The 18,894-nt window shown below is 36.6% G+C and overlaps 1 protein-coding gene across 1 annotated transcript in view; it reads left to right on the top strand.

Annotated features, from left to right (window-relative positions):
• ARHGAP28 (Rho GTPase activating protein 28) overlaps positions 1–18,894 on the top strand; it is a 74,080-nt gene that overhangs the window by 44,654 nt on the left and 10,532 nt on the right. The window contains 9 exon segments of the mRNA XM_003204978.4: positions 4,288–4,375; positions 6,391–6,548; positions 9,976–10,141; positions 10,256–10,347; positions 11,630–11,707; positions 14,865–15,027; positions 16,392–16,474; positions 18,302–18,338; positions 18,341–18,498. Of these exon segments, the coding sequence (XP_003205026.3) occupies positions 4,288–4,375; positions 6,391–6,548; positions 9,976–10,141; positions 10,256–10,347; positions 11,630–11,707; positions 14,865–15,027; positions 16,392–16,474; positions 18,302–18,338; positions 18,341–18,498 (1,023 nt within the window).

Raw genomic sequence — 18,894 nt, 5'->3', positions numbered from 1 at the left:
CACTTACATAGCCAACAAAAATCTATTAACTATTCATTTATTTCACAGCATCAGAAACAAGCATTGCCCCTGGTGGATTCATCCATTTTTCCCTGAGGATAGCTCTAAAAGCACCAATTCTGATCCCTTCACTGTTTGATTTAGGTGAATGCAGTCAGCCACGCAAATTCAGCCCAAAGCAACATTTGATTTTGGATGAGTGACTCATTATATGTTATTAGGGGACCACCAATAAGCTCACAAATTTACCTTTAAAATTAAACTTTTTGTTATTACAAAAATCTAGGGAACTTCTTATATGAAATTGTTTTATCCTTTTCTATTTGTCCTACCTTTTCTTCAAGAACTGGTATCCTGAATGAATTTTTTAAAAAAAGGAGGGGTAGGGGAGGGAGAAGAAAGAAATAAAATTGTAGCTGCATAATTATTTTAAGATAACAAATATAATGTCTAGTGGATTGATTTGTTTGTCTCCACTTAAAAGTACCTGGGCTCTTTATAGCCTCACCTCTATGTGATAGACAAATCCCACAAATATTTCCAGAAGCAGCCAGTATTTTCCTGTGGGCAGACTTTCTTGCATGAGAAATGCTTAGCATGTTTGCATGAACATTAAAAAGCTGATGGCATTTATTAGATTAGCATACTTCTGTTTCAAGTATCTGTATGCGTTAAAGCACTTATAATTTTTAATAATCTATCAAAGCTTAAGTTTTCTAACAAATTTAAATCAGGCAAACAATGGTTGTAACTCAGATGGGCACACTATTGATCTTTTTTTCACCTGCTAGTTTTTCTCTGCTATTTTTCACTTGTTAAAGGAATAAGAAACTTCCCATTCATTGTCCTTTAATTCATTGTTTTACATCCTCCAAAATTCAGTTCTCTCATTTGTTTTGCATTGTGAGAACCTGAAAAAAAAAGACTGAAAATGTAATTAAGACCTTTACTTCTTCCCACAAAAATATGCAGTTCTACAGGATGCTTGCCTAAGTGTTAAACACAGATATACAAACACAGCTGCAGAAAACACCATCATCACCCTCCAAGAGATTACAAAGCAGATTGTATTTCTAAAAGCCTGCAAGGTTCCCAACACCCTTTAAATATTCCCATTAACCATTGCTCCTATCTCTTCTGCTTCTTATGGGATTTAGAAAACCCATCCTAATTATCAGCTCTTCTGGGATGGATGGATGTGTGAATGCATTTGCAGAATGCAGCAGACCAGAATTTTAGGGGGCGTTAGCTGAGGTTTTCATATCCTGAACAGCTGTGTGTGAGGCAGTGGCAGCTAAAGCAGGTCCTCATGCTCAGATGAGTCTTTGAGCATGGCACTGCAGCCGTCAGAGAATCTTTGTGATGAATTGGTTTGGGAAAGTGATCTGGATTTTAAAAAAAGCTCCAAAAGAAACAAGAACAGAGGGGACAGTGAGGAGCAAGTCTTTTCAGCATGGCTGCTGAAAAGATACTGGTATAAAGACTATGCAGGAAGTTCTTTGCTCTCCCATCCGGTTTTGTTGTTTCTTTGTTTGTTTTTTTATAATTTTTTAATAGGAAGTGAGAGCAGGTGGGGCAGAAATAAATAGGTTGCAAATAGCCAAACAGCTCTAATTGCTTCAGGTAACTCTATAATCCTCCCCTTTAGGAGGATAGATTTACACCTTCTTCCCAACAACCTGAGCATTACAGGGGATGGGACACAAGATGGATTACTCCTTTCAGTGCCTAATGGTGAGAGGTGATTAGCTCACTAGGGTCACCTGAGATGAGATTTACAAGACCATTGAACTGTATAAATAGTTGACATCCCAGGGTAGAGAAAGAAGGAAGAGAAAGATTTGAATTTAGCTAAAGTACTGGCAATTTGTAACCTGACTAGAGCTATAGGGCTACCTCTTTTATTTTCCTTAGCTGTAGAGCAGACAACAGAACTGCGTTGCTTTGGTGCTCCAACAATTTATTTTTATGTCTTCTACAATCAGGTTAATTACTAAAGAAATGACTATCTCATCTCCATCTTTTTCTTGCTCTTCTGGTTTCCTCTCCCCATTGGAAATTCCTGTGTATGTTATGCTAGTAAACAGTGGGCTCATTTGTAGTATCAGGAATTGAGAGCTTTCCATTGAATCACTTTCAGTAAGAAATGAGGATATATGAAGTCTTGCACTGACTGGACCTCCAGCCAAATGAATAATGCTGTCTTAATTTGGGTAAGGACACAATTTGACCCTCAGCCTTTGGCATCCATTAAGACATAAGATTCCAAAGTTTTAAAATCTTTTTTACAATAAGGAACCAAAAAAAAATCATTTGTTAAAAAGATTTTATCCCTACTGCCCTAAGATTCAAAACAGGATAATAAATAAAAAGCTCCTGTTGGTTGTATTTGGAAATTTCTACTCTTTAACTCCCAGTGCATTACACAATGTTATGATGTGGAATACCGATAACAAAAACCCTAAAACTATGACAAATGGAAAAAGAGATTTTTTTTTCTTTGTATACTTTCCCTGTGAAGGCTGGGAAATGAGAGGAAGAATATGGTTGGTTTGTTCGTTTGTTTAAATGTTTTCTTGATATCCAGCTGCCACAAGCACTAGCAGCCTTCAGGCACTGCTGAGTGAGAGGCAGAACTGTGCTCTCAGCTCCATTTTCCAATCCAGCTGTGCTTAGCAGAAGCTGCTGGTGGCAGCATCTTCACTGTTGATTTCACTTGTGTATCAATGGAGCAAGACTTTTCCTCAATAAGCCAGTCTCACAGTGAATTTATTCTGATTCTGATTGTAAGGTCAGACATTTTGAGTAGCAAAAGTAGATGAGCCAGTTGCTTGTTTACCATTAATTCCTCCATCTGGAAGATGAATGATTACGCTTATGTTTAATTTTCTGAAATCATAGAGGCAAGTTTTACAGACCTCTCCTTTTGCATATTCCCACCTGAAATTTACATTACTTTTTTTATGTCTGAAAAACATTTGTAGATGTGTTATGTGATTTTATGATGACAGCATCATACAGTTCTCCATGAAAAAAAATCAGTGGTTTGTATGGTGTACTGGCAAAGGAAGTCCGTGTGATTCAAATCCTGTTTGCTATCAAGTTTGCAGCCCATTAAATGGACTCTCTCAGGAGAGATTGTATTCATGTTACATTTGACTTTGTTACCCAAGTAACTTAGAGGATAAAACCGAATAAAACAACTGTACTCTTATTTCAGGTTTGCAATTGGAAAAGCTGCCTGCCTCTTAAACATGACATCTTTTTATCAGGAAAAAACAATAAATACTGCTATGAGGCACTGCAGCTTTGTGATAAAAAGCCGATGTAGCAATTTAGAGAGCAATTTAAGAGCTGTTGCTCCAGCCTCGTAGGGGCTCTTAGCTGTGTGTTCAGCAAGTCGGGGGCTGCCCCAAAGACTCAGGGTTCGGACGTAGCAGGTTTCAGGCAGGGGTCCCTAAGTAGGAAACAATGGACAGCCAAAAAACATATATATAAGGCTGGCTGGGAGCACTGTAGTGGTTTTTACTTGATACCATTCAGAGCATTTTTTAATTATTGCCTTTTGTTTACCAAAAAAGTGAAGTGCAGGTGGGATGCTACTCTCCATATACTCACACACATGCTTGGATTTGTCTTTATCAGGCCCAAACCTCTCAATCACAAGGGCAAATCCAAGAAGACGGGGAGAGGTGATTCTGCCTGGATGTCACCTCAGACTTCAGAGCCCTTATTCCAAAATGTTGCGCATACTTCCCCATTTTCACACACTGCAGAATGATTTCTGCAGTAGAAAGATGAAATTAATGTCTTTTTTCCCCTCAAAACAATATTTTCAGTTGTCTGATAAGGTGTTAGCATATAACCTATTGGTGGAGAACAGTCTGCGAGGTGCTTGGAATATTCAGCATGTGTCAGTGTCCACAAGATTTGTGAGCAAAGTGACTAAAAACAGGATGGATTACAAATTGAAAACTTTCACTTAGTACAGTTTTGTATAGCAACTTATTTAGCTAATTTCAGTCATCATGCAGGGCAGGACTCATTAGCTACAGTGAGCTGCAATATCACTGACCTCAACGTGATTCAAATCTTTGCAGCCTGGGGAAGATTAATTCTGAGGCTCAGTTATGAAAAATGTACTCAGTTATGAAAAATCACAACAGGTTGTTTAAACTTGGCAAAGAGCGTAAGCTGAGAATGATTCACTGTTTCTTAATCTGTAGCAGTTTCTGTCCATAGACATTGACTTTCACTGTAGTCTGATCATTTTTCCTTGCCTATCAGCCCACATTTGAGACAGTTCCAGTGTCACCAGTTCCTTCTAATGGTATCCAGCTTCCTGGGCAGAAGCCAGTTTGGAAATCAGTTAGCTGTGAGTATGCCAACGTGTAATCAGTGTTCACTTCCTCCTAGAAAAATGATAGACAGAGAGATCCTTTTGTGGTTCTGAGCTTAGACCCCTCCTTCACGTTAGGGTTATGCTGCATATATTTTCTTAGAACGTTTTCAGCAAAAAAAGCTTATTGTCATGTAGGAACCAAAGTTTTCCATTCAAGATTGGTGTTGTAAAGACACAGACTGCTGCCTCTGAGATGTCAATATCTAAAATGTACTGATCATTGCAAGGCTGGGATTATGAATGTAATCTTCAAACAATATGGTGCAGAATTTGCCCCAAATATGTCAACAGTATATTTTCTTGCTAAGAATCGTAACAAGATGCATGTATTCTCCATATTTCTTCTCCAGTACTGCAGATATTGTAATATTAGAAATAATCATTTTTCTGGCTCTCCCCTATTATTCTAGTTTACTGATAGTGTCAGTTTGGACATCCCTTAAACACTTTGCCCTAATGGTTATTGACAGCACTAGTGGACATGATAGCTCTGTTTTACTTGTTTTTTCAATTAGCTGTCAGTGGCCTTCCAAGGCAATGTCCATCTTTTGTTTAGGATGCGCTTTCCATCATCATTGTTTAGGGCTTAACTAAAGAATAATTAAAAGTATTAATTTATTACTAGTATAATTATATTAAATTTTATGTGTGTGTATACATATATATATATATAAAGAGCTTCTAAAAGAGTCCCTTAGATATTCACCTTTTTATATAGTGCCACAGACATTTATCTTGATTGCACAGCCCGACCATTTCACTGTTCTGCTGGTACCTCTGCCCTGCAAGTAATTGTATTAGAACAGACAGGGGAAAAAACAGCCAGGACTATGGGAGAGTGAGGGTCTGTGGTCTGGGAATGCTTCTTAAAATCCCTTGTCCATTGAGTAACATCTATGACCACAGATCAGAAGCCATCTAATAATGTACCCCAAACTTTTTCATACCAGAATTTCCAAACAAAGTTTCCCACAACAAAATGTGTTAAAAAGGTAATTAAGTACCTTCATCTGAAAATCCAATTATTCAAAAATCATGGGGCGTGAACAAGTTTATAAAATGAGTAATGCTTTTGAGTCCAACTTCTGATTTTCCACAGCTTTTGAATGCAGTTGTGTCACATTAGTAAAATCTTCTCTGCAGTCCTGGGGGCTGAAATTTGATATCTCTTTTAATGAAAACCATTATACTGTACCAATTGTGCAAGTCCAGGAGCTGGACTTTAATAAAAAATGTTAAATTGCCCTGAAATGTGAGAGATGAGTCATAAAAGTTGACAACACTGGAACTCAAGCCTGTTATCACACTTTGGATTCCATGACAATAGGATATTTCTGGACTTGGCTGTACTGATTTCTGAAATTTTCCTTTGGCATCTACTAATTTCAGGAATCAATTGAAGTTTAAAGTAGAGCAGTAAGTAGAAATAGTATTTTTCAGATGGTAAGAAGATTGTACAGTGGGTCCTGCTTTAATGCTACGCACCTGAAAGAGCGACTGTAAGAAATTTGTGCATGTATGTATGTGACCATGTAAAATATATGCACAATGTCGCTGATTAAAAAAAGTAAAAAAAGTCAACAGTGACCTGAAAATCTGTGTCGACAGTTCTTTTTTTTTCTTGTCAGGAACTTTTGGATTTAACTGTTCATTACACAAATGCCAGCAGAGTTTGCTGGCCTAGATAGACAGGGATAGAGTACAAAATCTTGGTAATTCCTGATAAACAGGAAGTTACAACTTGACTACCTTTCTCACGAAAAGCAACAAGTAAAATAATCTAACATGAAAATAGGGATTTTACTTCTGAGGGGTTATTTCCTCCAGACAAAACAGGAACGTATTGTGTTTTACACTGAAATTCCTCTTTGAAGCACTTCCTTTATTATTTTCTTAAGACTTCTGTCATCATGGTTCAATTTTTTAATGTCTCTGTCCTGAATGCAAGCATACGTTCAGGGTTCATATGTGGTTTCCCTTATTTTCAGCTAATAGCTGTCTAGACTGTGGACTAGATAAAGGCAGTTCGTCTATAACAGAAGAGCTCTCCTATGAGGTCTCTTTCTCAGAATCCATTACAGTCCTTCCAAAAACCCGAGAGTGGACAAAGAGCCAGAGGTTCAGAAAGGAAGACTCTGCTTTGCCAGTAAGTTTGTTTTCTATGTATTTCCTCAATTGTTTTTGTTGGGTTTTTGTTGTTGTTGCTGTTGTTTTGTATTTTTTGCCTACTAATTTCCTGCTTTATATCTTCGGCACCTTGGAGGCTGTTAAGGCACATTAGCTGTACTTTGCTATGTGTACTTTATATAGGGCTCCCACCATTCTGCCATACGACTGATTCCCAAATGGACACAAAGGTAAACAGGATATTCAAGCCTCATTTTAAGTTGTACCCATCACAGATGAACATGGGTAACTGAATCCACAAATAATGCATTGCCTGCACATCAAAAATGAAGACCAGTTACTGGTACTAATACTAGCAATCATTTTCATTACTGATCAGCTCTTCTATTTTTTCCTCCACTGATTATCTGCTTTTATTGACAGGATTCAAAATTGCTTCACAGATAAAGGGGGGAAAAGCAAAGCTTAGTCCTGTATCAGTACTGGTTGCCTCCTATCAGTATTCAGTGCAATTCCACTATAGGAGATAACACATGAATGAAATGAAGGGAAGTTTACCATGTTGTATCATCCAACAAGACTACATAAGTGGCCATGCCATTTTCCAGAATTATCCCTTGAATTCAATAGATAATTTCTTATTTCTATCTGTCCTTAGAGCTTCCTGAAGATTTGAATTCATGCTCAAGATACCACCTTTTTGGTGAAATGTATGAAATAGCTGTAGATTATTTGGAAACGTCTCCTGAACGTCATAGTTTCCTGAGGTCCTGAATTGTTGCTATCCACACAGGCATTGAATTCTCTAAGAATTATCAGTGTATCTCAGGCACCACCAAGGAAGAAGCAGAAATGTAGAAGCGAACTTCCTTGTTGAAAGGAGAGATAGGAAACCAAGCAGGCTGCAACTAGTGTGAAATCCATTTGCTTTAGTGTGTCTCTTTTTCTTTTTTTGGAGATAATTTGGCATCCATTGAAGAATAAGGATTTCTCTACATTCATGGTAATTCTCAAAAAACAAAAGTTCCTCCTTGCTCCTTGTAATAGCAAATATAAGACTCCCACTTTCATTACACACACACGCACACACACACATACACACAGAAAATTTGTTCTCTGCAACCACTCTGACATTGACTTTTTAGTAGACATAGCAGTGAAACTGATGACTAGCAGGAAAAAGGTGCTGCATTGAATATTTTGGACTTATGGATGCATAAGTTTTAAAAGGCCAGTATTATGTTTGAGATGGACTATTCTGCATGTAGGACAACACTTTGATTACTTGGAAGAGTACACAAGAAATATGCCAGCTCATCAGAGACAGAGACTTTCTAAATGAAGTCAGTAATCATATTGGTTGGTGTTGGCATTTTCTTGGTTCATGGTATTTGTTTTTTTTTCCCCATAGTTGCCCGGACTGTAAAATATCTTTGCATGAAATTGCCTCTTGCTCATTCTGTGTCACAAAACATCATGTCCTCTGCAGCTTCCAAAAAAGCAAGCTCAACATCATTTTCTGCATTGGGTTACATGTTATTTCCTGAACAAAGAACCATAATTAATGTGACGTAATCAAAGATATCATAGAACAAAAATTCAGTAAGCAATTCATACACATCTAAGTATACTGTATAGTTTCCACACAGAGACAACATGTCAAACCATTTCAGACATGATCCTTAGTCAAAATGGTAGTTATTTAATTTTCTACTGTAATTTTCTATCATGCATAGTATGACTCCATTATTAGTAAGAAATATCACTGGAAAAATATGACAGAAGACACAACAAAGAGGCCCCAAACCTTTGATCTGTACTGCATCACATCATTATGACACTAGAAGTCAACAAACCAATATGAAAAATTACTGTAGCTCCCTTTTGTAATTTGTTGTGGAGAGTTTGTCTTTTTCTCTTGACAGGCATATTTGCAAACAGATTTTGTTATTCCCTATGTTTTATTTTCCTTCCCCCTCGGAAAACATGCATACTCTGTAATTTTTTTTTCCGCAAGATGATTTACTGTTCTTTGACTTTGACTGGTTTGGAATGCTTTGCATCAATGGAGCTAAAAAGGAGTAGAAATACTTAAGCTTCTACATCTTCCACATAAATTTTGTTGCATTATTAAGTCTCAGCATAAGAGTAACAATAAAATTATTGCATCCAGAGGAAGGAGTATTACCTAAAATACCTCATAAATCCTGCAAATACATTATTCCATCCCCTGCACTCTTTCAGCCCCAGCTGAAAAGCCATGTGCAATGCAGTTTAGGAAACCTAAATATATGTGATCTACATGTCCTTTGTCTTCTCTTACTTTTGAAATCTAGTGGAATTTTTTTCTTGCCTTTTCCTTAATATATTTGATTAGCTTCATCTAAAGATACATTAAATCCAAATTTGTTCAAAAATGAGGGGATTGGAATGAAATCTCCAGGAGCAAAAGCCTCTTAAAAGTTGGGCTTCTACTTGGTCCCCTAAAGGAGGGAGGTGATTGGTAATGCTATTTATTTGTATTTCTTACTAATAACTTCTTGTTTAAATTACAGCTAACATAAAAAACAAAACAAAAAAAAAAACCTCATACAATACCAAAGATCCACAATGCTTTGAAATGCATGCTTTATATTGTATTTTGTTACTATTTCTAGCAATCAAATCAAAAACTCATCGGTGCTTTTTCTTTCTGACATTTGTACAAATGCTTATGGCATGATGCAACGCTTCTGGCTCTGGTTCATGACAATTCATTTTCTAAAATATGTAGACATCTTCACATACCCCAGTATTACTAAGTATCTTTTAGTCTAAGCCTATTCAAGTGAATTATTTCTTAGCTTATGGGAATTGTATTTCTATGCCAATACAATTTTTGAGTACTAAAAGCTACCAGAAAAAAGGCATGTTGGCATAAGAACTAAGTGGTTTTACTTCTGGGTTTTTCTTCAGATCTTTAGTCTGAACTCCCTTTTAAAAATCTCATAAATTAATAGAAACACGCAGAGCATAAATGTATTCATCCATCCCCATCACCATTGGATATACAACGATATCCATGATGAAACGTGTCAGCTCTCTCAGCAGAGTTCAAAGACAGTGTGAGAGAGGAGGAAGCAAAGCAATGTTATATTCTGCTGAAACTGGACAGAAATTTAGTTAGCACGTAGCTTGTTCTTCAAGACTGGAGTACAGGCAGGGCACTGAAGTTAAGACCTTTGCCCCAGTGATACCAGCTGAACTATAAGGGAACATGATAAACAAGAAGGTTGATTACAATTCAGATGGATGCAAGCTATTTCAACCTATCAGGCTAAAATATGGAGTTGCAGTTCAGCTGTTTGGTATTAGCTGACTTCTTCTGAAATATGGGCATCTCTTTCAAAACAAAAAGTTGCACATAATTCTAGTGCGAATTAAGATGCAGTTCATCTCTACTGTAGAAATTCATTGTTCGGAAAAGCCGATTTGGACTGACGGAGGTTGGAGATCTCTCTCCTGAAGACATGAAGAAGATCCGCTACCTCTCCCTGATTGAGCTAACAGCCTTCTATGATGCCCTAGGCGTAGAGCTGAAGAGGAACCGTGCGGAGAGGGTGCGGAGACGAGGTACTGTACCATGGCATCTGCATGGCGGCCATCTGGGCACTGCTTAGCATTGATAAGAAGACATGTATAAGTCTGTATTTGCTCACTTTCTCATGTGGTGTTGTTATTTTTAAGAAAATGGTCTTTTTGGAGTCCCCCTCACAGTGCTGCTGGAGAATGATCAAAAGAAGGTTCCTGGTATAAAAGTTCCTCTCATCTTTCAAAAAGTGAGTATAATACAGTTTGTTCAGTCATTAAGATTGGCATTTCCATCATTTACATTGGCACCCAGAACACAGATCAGATAAGAAAAGATGTAAGCTTTACAATTTTCAGGATGTTTTCTACAGATTTCTGCTTTTTTGTCTTATCTACAGTGGGAACCTCTTTCCATTTTTGTAATTATATGGTACCACACAGGAAACCTTGGAAAGCAAATTATCAGGCTTATTACATGAAACAGGCATGCAAAATTGTGTGTGTGTGCAAAAGCAGCAGAAGTGAGTTCTCTCAACAGTTTTAATTTCATGTTTTTAAACTGAATTTCATGAATTTAAACTGAAGATGTTATTAACTATTATTTCTAGATTGGATGTGGTTGTGGTATCTTCTCCTTTGAGGCAATATCATTTATATAGGTCTTTTGACAAAGCAGTAACATCCAGCAGATGTCTTGGAGATGTATACAGAGACACAAGCACATATACAATAACAGGGACTTGAAAGTCCAAAAAATGTAGCTGTAAATACTGAGAAAAGAGGAAGTGGCATGGAGTGTCAGGGGAAGGACCGGCAGAACTTGAATATTTACATGACTTTGCAATGCTTGGCTCCTCTGTCAACAGTATTTGAAACTGAAAGATAGAAAGTACAGCTGGTACTGAAAATCCAGAGCTACGTGAATAAATGCTAATATATTATTTTTGGTTGTTGTTTATTCTAAATCTTGTCCAACCAAAACACTATTTTTTAATAACAAGTTAGAGTGCAAAGCATATTTCTATATTCACAGAAATTTCAAAACAAAAATATCCTGTGATCATTTTCTAATCTGAGTTCTTAGGTCACAGAAACAGATGTTATCTATAATCCATTCCATTGTGCTTCTCAGGGAGAAACTTAAGCATTTCTCAGAGATTGAGTTTTCCTCAAAACAACACTGAGTTTTACCCAGTGTAACCTAACATATAGTATATAAATGTATTAATAAAAGAGCATATGCATTTATATGTTACTTGTTCCATAGCAGTGTCAAGTGTCACATCAAGGACGGCTGTTGTGTTATCAGTTTTCTGTACTCTTTATACATCAGGTTTCAGAGTCAGGAATACAGAGATTGAATTATGAAGGCTTATTTACCTAAGCTTGTTTTCATTAGCAGATTATGTTGAAAGGCTTGTTGGTTTTTTGTTTTTTTTTCAGGTTTGTTTCAAGTAGACTTATATTAAAAATAGTTAATGGCATTTTTAAATACTTCTGAGTATTTTCCTGGGTTTGCCTCTTTTTCAGTTGCTGCTCAAGCTTGAGGAAACTGGTTTAGAAACTGAAGGAATTCTTCGAGTGCCTGGATCTGCCTCCAGGGTTAAGGTAGATGTCTGTGCCAGTTTCCTGTCTCATGGAAAACAGCTTCCATGTCAAATAACACAGCACACACAAATGCATTCTGCAAACTGCACAGAAATAGTGAGATGTGTAGATCAACATTTCCCGCTCTATCAGGGAAGGTTAAATTGGTTCCTGGGAACCAATAAATCACAGAGCATGTGGTCTATTGCTTTGCATTTGGTAATGTTCTATATAAAGCACAGTCTTGATGCTGAATTGAGCTGAACACTGAGTGATCTTTTCAGTTTATCTCTGTCATCCAAAATTGCTGTGATCTTATCTCCTTAATTTATTTCAGAAATACAGTGTTGCCAACTGAGCTAACTTAAGATAAAGAACTTATTCTATGTCACTTTAACAATTTTTTGTGCCATTTTATTTCTCATTTGTCTTTTGTGATCTTAAAATTTCATCTTCCAAGTGAGAGAAATTTGGCCTGTGATCATTGTTTGGCAGCCTAGAATGCTGTATTTTCACAGGCTATTTACAGGCCATGAACACAGACTGTCTGGTGCCCAATAACCTTGGCTCTGCAGCACAGTAACACTTGGAAATGTTTCTACTGACTAACTAAATTCTAGGAGCTGGAAGCCTGTGCCAGAGGAAAGATAGAAAATTAAGTTAGGAAATTAATTTGGTTTTGATTTTTATGGGTTTAGTAGTAGCATCTACCTTTTTTCCATTTTCTTTTTTCTGTCTTGATGGTGTTTTCTTGCATGTTTTTGCTTTTTTTTTTTAATATGATTCGAGCAATTTATAATGATAACTTCTCATTCTCACTTTCTTATCTTCAAGATAACTAGTCTTGCTTTCTGAACATAGCAAGAAGGCTCAAAATCTCAAAATGGTAGTAAAAACACAACTAATAAGGTTAGAGATTACTAAACATCACTGGGCTAGAGATCATCAAGAAGAAGCAGCATGCAAAAAGCACCAAAGATAGGCAGCAGCATCCCAACTCCCTTTCACATTGTAGATTTATAAAACAAGAGAGCTCCTAATTCCCTGTAACCCTGTACTTTTTGGATTCCTCATTTCTTCACAAAAAGTCTTAAAGTATTATTTCACAAAATCTTATATTTCTCTGACATCTTTGGGGAGATCGCAAGGCAGAGCTCTGCCCTACCTCATTAATGACTTTCTTATTTTTCTGCATATATTGTTTTTTGTCTTGTTCACTTCTTATTCACTGCCTTTACCCAGAGAGACTTTCTGAGGTATGATTTTATCTATATCTTTCTGGTATTGAATGTCCACGTAAACATTTTAAATTATTTGAGTTTTGTCTTCACTTAAGTCTGTCCAGTAATCCAACCAGCAAGAGAAAATTTTCTTCAAAGCAGATCCAGATTTCATTCTTCAAAGCCTTCATACGTTATTATGACATTAGGATTTGAGGGCATTCCAGTTTTATTTCAGTCTTGTTTTGAGAAAGAGAAGGCATATGGAAGTGATTTAAGGTTACTCTTCTATAAAACAAAGGATAGAAGAAATAAATACAACTTTTCCTCCGTCTCTAATCTAATTTGCAATGAAAGCTCCAGTGAACAATAATCTACCATTCTATCAGCCATAGTAAAAAAGTGGCCAAAAAGTTTTTTTAAAAGCACTTAGATATGTGTGTATAAATATATCCATACATAAGTATCCGTGTATATATATATGTACACATGTTTGTGTTTCAGAAATCTTGCTTTTAATTTTTACCTCTTTCTCAGAAGAAAAAATGTTGAGTAATTCTCCTTTCCTTCTGTGATTTTGATGAGGTGAAGAGTTCTATTCCACATTGCCCAGTAATTTACCAAAAGAAAAGTTAATTCAGGTGTTTGTGTAGATTATGTGCAAAGGATGTGAATGGAGGAAGCTGAGATAGATAGCTTAGATTTTAACCTGCAAAATGTGCTAGCAAAAATGAGATTGTAACATTACATACCAAATCCTGAATGACTGACCCTCAATTTCTTTTTCTGCCAGCCATTTCACTTCACTGACCATATTTGATATGTAATTTCCTTCTATTCATGTAAGACATCATAAAGAGAATTCATTTTTCAAAGCTTTTCTGTTCAATTGGATTATTTTTATGTATTTATTTATTTATTTTTGCATATTAGTAATGTACATTTGACAAAAACATGACTGAAACCTGAATATCAACAACAATATATTTTGTCAAAAATAGTCTCACAAAGCACCATTAACAGACTTCCTATGGATAAGGCAGTGTTTGGCCAGTAATTGTGAAAGTTGTATTATTCATGGTTAGCTTTACATTAGAAAAAAAATACTTCATTCTTAGTTAGCCAACAATTTTTTTATGGAGCTTTCATTTTCCAAACAGTGATCTGTATCTGAAGCCAAATTCTGCTTCTTCTAGGAACCTTTTCAAATATTTCCCACTCATACACATGTGAAATATCAATTTGTTACCCTCCAGAGCTTTGTTATAGAGCAAAATGGTAACACTGGACCAGGAGTAACTGGGCACCCAAAATAATGCAATCAATTTTATCTATCTATTTGAGCTTTCTCTTATGTTTTTGAGGGTTGTGATTTTCTTTGGCGTTCATCAACTGCAGGCTTTCTGAAGGTAAGGAGATCACTACAAAGCGATCAGAATTAATTGTGGCTATCCTAACACAAAGCATCCTTCTGAAGACAAGAAAACCTGACTTTCAAACCATTCACTCAAAGTCCCTGGGCTGAAGTGCCAACGGGTTGTCTAGGAGTTTCACTCGTGGTGAAGACAAACGTGCAAATCCTTTGTGATTTAAAGGCCAAAACCTCTGGAGGAGTGCTTTAAACAAAAAGAAATATTGTGCTAAAAATCCCACTAAACAATGCACAAAGTTGTCTTCCTTTAAAGTAGTTCAAATGTGTTAGTTCAAATGTGTCACTGGTGGAAATCTAGCTATGGCAAACCGAATTTAACCTGCATTTCAAAGTATTCTCAGGAGTCTCACTTGTTAACCATCTCTGAACTCCACGTGGCTGTACCTGGATCACAACTGGTTTAGAGCTACTTTAATTCAACTGTGGTGTAAATATGTCTGTGGTTTGTAAAAGATTTTCTTAAGTGACATAAAATTACCAGGCCAGAAGCAATATCTGAAAATCAGATGTTCCTTTTATCTTTCAGAATCTCCATCAAGAACTTGAGACAAAATTTTATGAAGACACATTTGACTGGGATCAAGTACGAAACAACGATGCAGCAGGACTACTTAAAATGTTTATAAGAGAACTCCCAAGTCCACTATTCACAGTGGAATATCTGCCTGCTTTCATCACCTTAGTGGAAAGTAGGTAAAAAAAGGAGCTCATATAAACTGAAGTAGAAAGACGAAAATCCCACTGCCTCACCTAAGCATTTAATTTTTCTGCAAGGTTTCCTTTTTAAAGAGAAAAAAATCTGCAGATACTGATACCTAAAGTACTGTTTAACATAAGATTTGAAACCTGTGAGCAAACAATGATTGAGCAATGTCTTTTGTATGCAATCTAATTGATACAAAATACAGATTTCACGAATGAAATTTTCTGCAAGGTAAGATCAAGTCACTTCCTTTTGTTTAATATACTATTAGCTCTATTTTACTCTTCTTGAAGTTTATGCTGAGGTCAGAATATTCATACAAGACGAGTGTGATCACAAATGGCCTCAGGCAACCTCATTTTGTTTTCAGCATACACACCCTGAAAATACACCCTGTGACATTTGCAGTACATTTTGTTCATTTCTCTTCCAGGGAAAATGCAATAGTACCTTGCAATACCTATTCATTATACTGTAAATTCACTTGAGCAAGGACAGTATGAGAGTACCAGTCAGGATAGTGAATTTATTAGGCAAATTAGTATAGAAAATTCTGAACTTTTATATAAGATTGCAGCCAAATTTTCTTTGTCTCCATTGAGGTAGTTTTAAAGGTCACAGAGAGGTGATGATCCCTTGCTGCAACCTTCATATACCTGAGTAGGCTTCTTATGAGTCCCAGAGTGCATGCAGTGAAGAGCATTTTCTATTGTGAAGAAGACTGAACAGGAGGTATCTGAGCAAAATAGAGTTACTGTATTCCTTCTGACAATATCAACACAACATCTTTATTTTTCCCGCAGCCTCATTTATCCACCTAGAATGGAAGTGAAGGATAGATTTAGTATGCATCCTTTCCATCCTCTCCACCTCAGCTCTAGTGGCCACTGCACTGGTTGAATATATACCAACTGTTGAAAACATGATAGTATTTTGTAACAAGCATTCACTTAAAGATATTAGTATGAAAAAATTCTGAAAATAAATATCCATTTCCACTTGAAAGAGAGGAAGAACTTCATTCGTGTACAACAAATTTTGACTAGGACGTCAGAGAGAAATTGGCTAACACTGAAAAATATCGGCTATTTTTTATTTAGAAAGAGTTTTATATAATCTTTGTCTCCCTCTCTGTCAAAGATCCAAGATGATGAAGAGACAAAAAAAAAAAAAAAAAACCACTGTGCTGATTTTACATTTTAGAAAGAAATCACTTCTAATTACTAGCTAAACATGCTAGTCTGAACTGGCTAGTGGCTGCTCTGTATCTAGACTGTCTGGGCAACTAGGTTTTTAGAACAAAGTGATTGTAAATGAGATTTCAAAAATATTAATTATTCATGTTCTTAGAAATCCCCAAGATCAAGTTACAGCTTCAAGCTTTGCATCTGTTGATCATGCTTCTGCCTGAAGCCAACAGGGACACAGCTAAGGTGAGTCTGTTGTTTGCTATCACCTGCCTTCTGTGGTGTCTATGACTTTTAAATGAGAGAGGGTTTTTTTCCCAACAGTCAGTGTTCAGATGCTGCACTGTGAAAGTTCTCATCTGTGTTTCTTATAATTTCCTTGAAGAGCTGTTCCTATTCCCTGGCTGGAATTTCCTTTATGAGACATTAGAAACAGTTACTGAAAGTATCTAATTCCTTGTGAAAGTATCTAATTCCCAGATACCATTTATTCTGAAACCTCTCAAAAGAAGTGATACTTGGATAGTTAGGATAAAGAAAGTTCACTTTCTGAGGTTTTTGTATAACTGAAATTCTCTGGGCTGAAACCAAAAGAGAAGCTGCCCCTCAGGAACTCATCTAGGGCACCCCAAGGGCTGAAAGACTTCCAGTCCACTGGACTAGACCGGAGGAGTTAGTTGAAAGTAAAACTCCCTGAAATGTATATCTACTGCATGGATATCAGGGACTCAGTCTCAGCTGTTTTGCTTCACAGTACCCACATCCATTTACCATTCACACTTACAATCACAGAGGCTACAAGCATTTTGGGTTCTTTGCAGCTCTCAGGTCTATTTGGAGCTGTGTCCAGACCCTAAGAGATTCTGGTTGGATCTTTGGATTTGTTTCCACTTAAAAAAAATCTGGGTGGATTAGCTGCCTGGGAACCACGGATGTTCCCTCAGGTCTTCTGCTCGTCAAGATTCTGGAGGTTCCCAGTTCCAGAAGATCTCTCATTGGCCAGTTTGGATATAGATTTATGAAACTAGGTACCTTCTCTGTCAATAGTAATGAATGCATATAGGACATGAATAATAACTCAATTTAAAGTGCTTGAAGGTCTTTTAAGTCCACTGTGAACAGTGATGATTATTTCTTATACCGAAGTTCATGCTGGTATGGAGAAGTATATATAAAACATGCTAGGAGATTAGCATTAATTATCACTAGACTTTTAAGCAAAAAATCTACATGTGTAGAAATGATTATAGAAATGAAGTAGTGTCACTTCTTGCAAACTATGATAATCATAGTGATATATCATCTTGCAAACAAATGATAATTTAGAAATTTCTTCAGCATATATTCTGTTTTGTAGTTATTTAGTTTGTAAAAATGTTTCAATTGAAACACTGGGGTACAAAGATGATGGTTTTAATGGTGTTTCAAAAGGACTCATTGGCAGACCCCAATTCTAACCACAAATGCAATCCATCCTATTTAGTCAGTCATGCAAAATTCTGAATAAATTGCCCAAAAGTGAAACATTTCCTTTTATTCTGTCATGCATGGGTAAAAGTGGCAATAAAGAACAACCACTAAGCATTTCTTTCTTTCATTATCCCAGAACAAAAGTCTGGGGATTGCTGGCAGAAATACCCAGATTATATCACATATGGCACTGGTGTATGTATGACGAGAGGCCCATTCACCCTGACAATTGAAACCTAAGAGCCTTGACCAGATACATCAAAAATGACACCTTGAAATCTGTGAAGGAATTAGCTATTTCCTTCCAACAATGCTATATCTTTCCTCTATTAGAGTTCCGAGCCTTACTGCAGACACTCTACTTGACTTCCATTGTTTTTGATATCATGCCCTAAGTGGCACAGGATTTATTATAGTGTATTTTAATGTCTGTGGTCAATGGGTGGCTGTTCTAGCAAATATCACAGTAATTCAAATTTTAATGCAAAATCTCCTGAATTTCACCTCCAAGTGCAAGCATGGCAGCTTTGTCATGTGTTTGAAAATGCTGCAATTAGGTAAAATATTTTGTGAGACTGAGCATAATAACTGCTGTTTTTCCAGGCTTTCCTTCAGTTCCTGAAGAAGGTGGTTGCTAATGAAGGAAAAATAAAATGAATTTGTGGAATGTTTCTATGATTGTTGCACCAAACCTCTTCATCTACAAAGGAAAACGTGCAAACCAACAAGAAATGCAAGCAGCTGCCACCACTGCACACATTGTGCGGCTTTTAATTCGGTACCAGGATATCCTGTGGACAGTAAGTAACACTGTAATGCTGGTTCCCTCTTTATGGCTCCAGTATAGGAAAGGATTTTGCTACACATCTACATGTGTAGAAATCAGAGTGAACTGGCCTTCCTGAAATTTAGCTATTCTTTAGAAACTGAAGTCTCACATACTTGGAATGAAATAAAGTAACAGATGCCTCTGAAAGATTCACCTTGCCTAAGACATGCTCTTTATCATAAATTACCCTCAAAAGGCACTTATCCAACACCAATGTTTATATTTATAAATATATATATATTCGGTTGGACTTGATGATCTTTAAGGTCTTTTCCAACCTGAGCAATTCCATGATTCTATAGGAAAATGTGTAGGAGTAAGATCTCATCTAGATGCCTAGGTGAGACTTGAAAGAAATGAGACTTAG

Source organism: Meleagris gallopavo, chromosome 3 (assembly GCF_000146605.3).
Source record: "Meleagris gallopavo isolate NT-WF06-2002-E0010 breed Aviagen turkey brand Nicholas breeding stock chromosome 3, Turkey_5.1, whole genome shotgun sequence".
NCBI lineage: Eukaryota > Metazoa > Chordata > Aves > Galliformes > Phasianidae > Meleagris > Meleagris gallopavo.
This window is presented reverse-complemented; position numbering and strand designations above follow the sequence as displayed.